The sequence below is a fragment of the Triticum aestivum genome, chromosome 6D, assembly GCF_018294505.1.
Source record: "Triticum aestivum cultivar Chinese Spring chromosome 6D, IWGSC CS RefSeq v2.1, whole genome shotgun sequence".
Taxonomy (NCBI): Eukaryota; Viridiplantae; Streptophyta; class Magnoliopsida; order Poales; family Poaceae; genus Triticum; species Triticum aestivum.
In genome coordinates, this window is record NC_057811.1 from 477,702,494 (window position 1) to 477,710,105 (window position 7,612).

At 43.1% G+C, this 7,612-nt stretch overlaps 1 protein-coding gene across 1 annotated transcript; it reads left to right on the top strand.

Annotated features, from left to right (window-relative positions):
- Positions 1–4,072: 4,072 nt before the first annotated feature.
- Positions 4,073–6,100, top strand: LOC123142143 (cinnamoyl-CoA reductase 1). The gene is made up of 5 exons (XM_044561154.1): positions 4,073–4,279; positions 4,570–4,727; positions 4,869–5,051; positions 5,125–5,477; positions 5,578–6,100. Exons 1-5 carry the CDS (start codon positions 4,126–4,128, stop codon positions 5,756–5,758), a joined length of 1,029 nt encoding a protein of 342 aa, XP_044417089.1. The 5' UTR covers positions 4,073–4,125; the 3' UTR covers positions 5,759–6,100.
- Positions 6,101–7,612: the final 1,512 nt, after the last annotated feature.

Here is a 7,612-nt window from a genome sequence, read left to right on the forward strand (position 1 = left end):
GCCCCAGACGAGGCATTTGGCCATCGCCTAGCGCCTAGGCGTGCCTAAGCGCCTCCTAGGCAATGCCATTTCCAACAAAGGTTCAAAGTGAGGTTACTGATAATGCCGAAGACGAAAGAGGGGATGCCATCTGGGGCATCCCTAAGCTTAAACGCTTGAGTCTTCCTTAAATATTACCTTGGGGTGCCTTGGGCATCCCCAAGCTTAGGGTATTGCCACTCCTTATTCTCCTCATATCGACATCTCACCAAAACATGAAAACTTCAATCACACAAAACTTAACAGAACTTTGTGAGATGGGTTAGTATGATAAAGAATAAATCATCAGTTTGGTACTGTCAAGACAAGTTTCATAATTGTTCCCACATAATTCCTATTGTACTCCATCATTTTTATAATTTATATTGACTAATATAAGCCATAGAAACTATAAAACAAGCAAACTATGCATTAAAAACGGAATCTGTCAAAAACAGAGCCGTCTGTAATGATCTGAACTAGAACCATAGTTATTGTAAACATTGCATGAATACTTCATAAATTATAGATACATTGGAGACATATCACCCCCCTGCAACCTTTTTCTCAAAAGTCCAGAAACGGCCTTTGTAGCCTAAGTCCATGAGGATGCAAACATCAAGTGTGTCTCAGAAACCTTGTATTTGAGCATTTGTTCGCTGTCCAATTCCCTCGTGTTCATCTGGACATAGACCTTCATTGAAGTCTCCCATGCACAACCATGGGAGGGCGTTCGAACTGCTTATATTTTTTATCACAGTCCTAGTTTGATGACGCATGTGTGTTTGTGCTTCTCCATACACGCATGTGAGCCTCCACGATCCTTGCCCGGGTCCTGAACTGGGCAATCAATATGATAAACAGAGTAAATCATTTTTTATTGGATTGTTCCAATAGATCCATATTCCTAAAAGCAACCAAAAGTAGGTATGTGGACCAAGTGGTTATCTCTGAATTGGTGGAGTCCATTGCTATGCGTTGTGCACTAGAATTTGCTGAAGAAGCAGGCTTCCACATAACTGTCATAGCATCCGACTCCGCCACTTTGGTCAGCAAAGTGTAAAGTGATGCAATGGACATGTCTCAAATAGGTGCCATAGTTTTCGATATTAAGAGTAGGGCTCCCAAGTTTGTTTACTCATGTTAGTTTGTCATGTAGTATGGCAGCTCATGTTCTGGCAAAATTATAGGAACACGATCTTGGGTCCTGTTGGTTTAATGAAGTTCCTGAGTTAATTAGGACCATTCTATGTAACGAACAATCTATGTTTGTCTAAATGTATCTGGCATTTTTCTTAATTTTTTGTATGGTGATACAAATAAGAGGCACGTGAATAGACCAAGCAAGCTAGGGTCTTCCCAACATAAGACAAATGTGGTTGCACTGTGGCATTTGTCTTATTGCAAACTATATCTTTATCAAAATTGCCAAACCCTGAGTGCTGGCTTACCTTGACTTGACCAAACCAATAAAGGGTCTGATTAAACAAGTTTATATTTATGTTCAATTGGCAAGCCGGGGTCAAAGAATATAGAACGGCCAACGTCCGGTAATCATGCCCTCTTCGTCGATCGCTTGGTAAACAAGACCTGCAAGGAGCTAGAGCCGGGCTTCAGGAATTGGTTCCAATTTTATATGACCTTCCGTCTTGATTAGCAAGTTTATACTTGTCATAATCTTCCCTTTCATTTTGTCCATTATGTTCTGATCCAAGTCATAGCCATATTTACTTACTATATGAAGAAATCATCACATGGTCTGCATTCTTGTCATATTTTGTATGCAACCATGAGCATTGCCATTTGCTAGCTTCGCATGATTTGTTAGCTCAGCATGATTAGACATGTAGGCTAGTGTTCATGAAGTATACATGCAATGCCTTGATGCATCCATATCTTTTTTTGCGAATGGATGCAATCATATCAACATGAGCCTAGCAACAATAAGTACCAATAAAAGCATCGTAATAATACAAAATAGCCAAAAATGCATATTGCAAACCATAACTTTATCAAATCGTCAAACCCTCAAAGTGGTGGCATACCTTGACCAAAATGGAGTGCCAAGATCCTCTGGAGCTTCAACACCTAAGAAAAAAGTTGCTAGAAAAAACAAATAAAGCATTTAGGAAATCTCCATAAAGTCAGTGTTACTACCTAGCCTACCTAGAAACATCACAAAATTGGAACAAGCATACCATTGGAAAGAAGATCTCAAATTTAAAACGTGGGAAAAGTAATTAGCTCATTTGGACATGTGGATCAAAAGTTAGAATAGGTCAAAGTTTGATCAAAATAATGGTTTAATTGATATTGAAAGAAATTCACAGAAAGGCCAACTTCGAAGGCGTATTTCCTGGAGGCACTTTCACTTATACCGCCTCAACCCTCGGCATAAGTTGATGACATGTGGGACCGATTGTAAGGTGTAAAGGAGGGAACAGAGAGACATGACTACAACGAGCCTCATCGGCGGCTATCTACAGTGAGAGGGACGAGGGAAAGGAGGGCACCGGAGAACGCAGCGCTTGCCGGTGAGTCCAGCGGTAGTCATTTGGCGGCGACGGATGAACGGACGACAAGGCTCCTCCTCCAAAGTTTCTTGCATACCGCGCTTGATGTCGGCACAATGACGTGTTTGTTTGCGAATATTTTGGATATCTTAGACGCGCGAAGAAATTTTAACTATAATTTATATGTCCTATTTGTACACTTGATTACATGTGCGGAAGACTTTTATATAAGAAAGTACGTCGGCTTTTGTGTATCTAGAAGGTTTCCCGGACTCTGATTTTTATTTTAAGTGTGTTTTCTTCGGGAAAAGACACCCGCTTAATTCCTCCTCTCGAACTCCCTGGAAACTCACCGACACGCAAGTGCGAGGGCTTCCTAGCCGTGCCCACCGTCCGATTGCCTCGCGATCCGCGAGGTCGTTGAATTCGGCACAATGACACATCAGTTTTAAGTTTTAGTTTCTAAAACATCGATTTTAGCGTTCGCTCGTACCAAGTTTTAGTAGCTAAATCTTAACAATGTTTTTAAAACTTGTCAAAATGTATTTACAGTGGATCTTATTCAAAAGTCCTCATCACAAGAAACGTGAATATGCGACGAAACTTACTTTGAAATTTATGTTCAAAAGATATAAAAGATGAAAATCAAAATCCAAAAGAAAAAATGGGGTCGGCGCCCTCGCCCCTATCTGCCACAAATCACCTCCCTCGAATTCCCAAACGATCAACCATCTCTAGAACTAATCCATGAAGGTTGCCGGCAGGAAAGAAGAGTAACAACTTCGAACTAAATTAATTTGACTTTTAAACTAATTAATTACACATTTCTCACAAACAAAAGTTCCAACTAATTTTTTTCACGTTCCAACCATGTCATCGTCAGATACTTCCAATCTGAGAACAGTTCGTCTAAACTTCAAACCAATTTAAAATCTTTCAAGTATACTTCAACACAGGAAGTTAAAGCACTCAGGATATGAAGGCTAGGCAAACAAATCCCATAACGATCGCCTCTAGCTACACACTGCACGTCTATCACACATCCACCCGGGTACAATACCACTCAGTAAAAGAGTATATAACCAAAAATGCGCAAGAGAAGATATAAATACTACAAAGCCAAAGTGACCAACAAAAAGCAGTAGCTACACATATCGGTAACGCCTCAAGAATGCTACCTTAAATTACCTGGAAAATAAGTTGCTTGCCTCTAATAAAATCACAATTAAAACAGTGTTTCATCAACATTTCAAAAGCAACACTTTGGATTGGTGTGCCAATTTCATTTACTGAAAATCCCTTGATTTGATTGCATTTTTCAGTTGCCGTAGTTGCCTGATTTGGGTTGGTACATCGGCCCACAGTCGCGCCGTATACATATATAGTACTCGAAGAATAGTCGTTCTGTTGTAGTAATTAATTAAGTTCTACCTAAGTGTACTTTTCGTTCACTAATAGCTCAACATTGATTACGCGAGCTGCTTGTTCTATATATACACCTATCTAGCATGTGATGTGCTCTTGTACCCATATCTGTCAATTTTGAAAATTGTAGAAGGATTAACTAAACCATTTGCGAACACAGGGGGTCGCCATGGCTTCATATTCAGAGAAGCAGGCCAACGGCATTGGTGAGAAACATCATGATCTAGTTTGTGTGACTGGAGCAGGAGGCTTCATTGGGTCATGGGTGGTGAAGGCGCTCCTCCTCCGTGGCTACCGTGTCCGGGGAACTGCCAGAGATCCCGGTAAGTAATACTAGCATCATATCTATAGCATAAATGAGATGCTAACCGTTCTCTAAATATATGCTTATTTAAAAAGTACTATTTATCACCACTTACAGCGGCTAAGGATTGGTTTGTTTTGTTGTTTATCTTAAACAGCAATATACATATAACTCGCCCCGTTCCATAATTATTGTCATGGTTTTAGTCACAACAATAATTATGAAACTGTGGGAGTATGTACCAACTAGCGACTATACGGTCCGGTAGTAAAACGAGGTGACTGATACACGTCTGCTATGACTGTGAAGCTGATCACAAGAACGCCCACTTGCTTGCTCTGGAGGGAGCCAAGGAGAGGCTATCCCTGTGCCGCGCCAATCTCCTGGACCGCGACAACCTCATCGCCGTGTTCAGCGGATGCCACGGCGTCTTTCATATCGCCTCACCGATCTCCAATACGGACCCGGTAAGTTCACAAACATTCTTCTTTTTTGATAAGGGGAAACCCCGGTATATCTGCATCATAAAGATGCACACAGCCATTGTTCACAAACACTCTGAAGCTTCAAGATACATGGGAGTGATCTACTTAATTATGAGCTTGTAGGACCTCATGGTGGTTGCCGTGGAGGGAACCAAGAACGTGATCAACGCGGCGGCGGACGCGGGCGTGCAGCGTGTGGTGTTCACCTCCTCCTACGGTGCCGTGCACATGGACCCCAACCGGAGCTCCGACGCCGTGCTCGACGAATCGTGCTGGAGTGACTACGAGTTCTGCGAGCAAACAGGCGTAAAAATCACAGCTCCCCTCTTGCGATCCTGACCCAATCTCAGGCTTTAAAACCTCATTGTGTGCCATGCAGAATCTGTACTGCTGCTCGAAGATAATGGCGGAGATCACGGCGAAGGAGGAGGCGGCCAAGAGGGGGCTGGAGCTAGCGGTGGTGCTGCCTTCCATGACGATCGGTCCCGCCCTGCAGCAGAAGCTCAACCTGGGCATCAGTCACATCATCCGCTACGTGACTGGCGCCAAGAAGACCTATCGCAACGCCATCACCGCCTACGTCGACGTCCGCGAGGTGGCCCGCGCCCACGTCCTCGTCTACGAGCGCCCCGACGCGCGCGGCCGCTACCTCTGCATTGGCGCCGTCGTCCACCGCGCCGACTTGGTGCAGCTCCTCGGCGACCTCTTCCCCGAGTACCAGATAACTGCCAAGTAAGTACGTCAAGACAACTGAATTTCTTTCCGTTCATGCCTCCCTACGAAAGCGATGTCTAACGAGTATTTCGATCATATGGCGTGCATGGCATGGCAGATGTGAAGATGACGGCAAGCCTATGGCCAGGCCATACAGGTTCTCCAACCAGAGGCTCAGGGACCTGGGCTTGGAGTTTACTCCCCTCAGGCAGACTTTGTATGACACAGTGGTATCGCTGCAGCAGCAGGGTCACCTGCTTCTGCCCGCGGTTCCAGGCCCAGAACGTGCACGCCTCTAAAGCAACTGCATTATCCTTATGCATTAATACTGCATTAGCGGAATACCAATAACTTGCGCCTGTCTATGAAAATAATCCAATAATATATCCTAAATAAAGTCATGTATATGCTGGTGCATACTATGATACTTGCCTTATGCAGTTACTAAAATGCGACTAGCACCGGTTCATGTGTGTGGAAATTAAAGATCTAAACCCTATATATGTATTTGGTATCCCCATAAAAAAAGAAATACTATATATTTTATGCCATCTGTAATAATGTTGGATTATGACCAAATGTAGATTGTTATTCTTTATGCAATCGTGTGTTGTTATGCTATTTGTAATAGTGGCCCATCATGTATGAATGTGCTATATGCACCCCTTTTTTATAACTAATGTGCTATACACACCTGATGTTACATCTATCTATCTATTATCTATTATTATATAATTATTAAAACAGAGAAACAATCACTAGTAGAAAACAGGGCTTCCGGGCATGGCAAGCCCATTAGTCCCGGTTCAGTCACGAACCGGGACCCATGGGGGCATTCGTCCCGGTTCGTAGCCCAGGGGGCCGGCCGGGGCCTCGTGGGCATTGGTCCCGGTTCGTATGGAACCAATTGTCCCGGTTCGATGCACGAACCGGGACTAATGGGCCTCGCTCCTGGCCCACAACCATTGGTCCCGGTTCTTGGCATGAACCGGGACAGAAGGCCCGGATTTAGTACCGGTTCTAGCCACGAACCAGGACAAATGAGCTGCCTATATATACCCCATCGCCGCAGCAACTATTTTTTCAGGCCGTCGAGGGGAGGGCATCTGGGTGCTCTAGCTCACCTCCTATGCACATGAGGTGTTCGATGAAATGTCTGAGCCACACTAGTTAATCTTTCTCCTCTCGAAACTCGACATCCGAGCTCCATTTTCCCCGAGATTTGTCTAGGTTTAGCGGTCCGTCACGTCCCGTCCCCGTCTTCACCGCCGTCGATCGCCCGCGCCGATCTCGTCGCCAGTACCACCATGGTGAGCCTCTTGTTCTTATCTTCTTTCTGAAAGAAAAAAAATATTCTTACTTCAGATAGATACTTGTCTAATTTTGTTACTTTTATTATTCCTTCTTATTATATAGTGCGATGGTTTTGGTATCCGCCCCCGTCGGCCCTCGTCCTGTCTATGATTCGGATGTGGTATATATTATCTTTTTATAACTATTTGGTTCATTTATTGTTTATGACAATTATGCCGACCAACGTGACATAGATTTTATTTATCTAGGAGGTGGTTGAACCGGAAATTCCAACCGACCCTATTGTCGAGAGGTTAAATTTAGTTGAAGAAGAAAACAATTACTTGAAGGAAAAAATAAAAAAATTGAGGAGGAGAAGATGATATTGGAGTTGCATGTTGCGGATGTCGTCGATGATCACAAGATCAAGATGGATGCAATGCGCTTGAAGATTAGAAAGATTAGAAAATATGCCATTCATACCGAGGCTTGGTATCATTATGCCGTTGGATCAATTGTTACCTTGGTTGCGATTATGATCGCATTTGTTTTCGCATTGAAATGTTTTACATAGTTTCAATGTATGGTTTGATTAATTAGATGCTCTGGAGAGCTATATGTTGTTAGATGAGAACTATGTATGTACTTTGGTTTTAATGTGATGATGAACTTCTATTAATTTGGTCACTTAATTATCTATTCATGATGTTCTGTAATGGTTTTTGACACACTTAATTATATATAATGCACGCAGATGAACCGGCAATGGATGTACGGTGACAGACACACCTCCGAGTACATTAAGAGCGTGCATGATTTTCTCGAAGTGGCTGAGGCAAACAAGCAGAATGGTTTTATGT

Coding starts and splice junctions, on each gene's coding strand:
- LOC123142143 (XM_044561154.1), top strand. CDS start 4,126: ATGGCTTCATATTCAGAGAAGCAGGCCAACGGCATTGGTGAGAAACAT. Junction 4,280..4,569: donor GGGAACTGCCAGAGATCCCG/GTAAGTAATACT, acceptor ATGACTGTGAAG/CTGATCACAAGAACGCCCAC. Junction 5,052..5,124: donor AGTTCTGCGAGCAAACAGGC/GTAAAAATCACA, acceptor TGTGCCATGCAG/AATCTGTACTGCTGCTCGAA.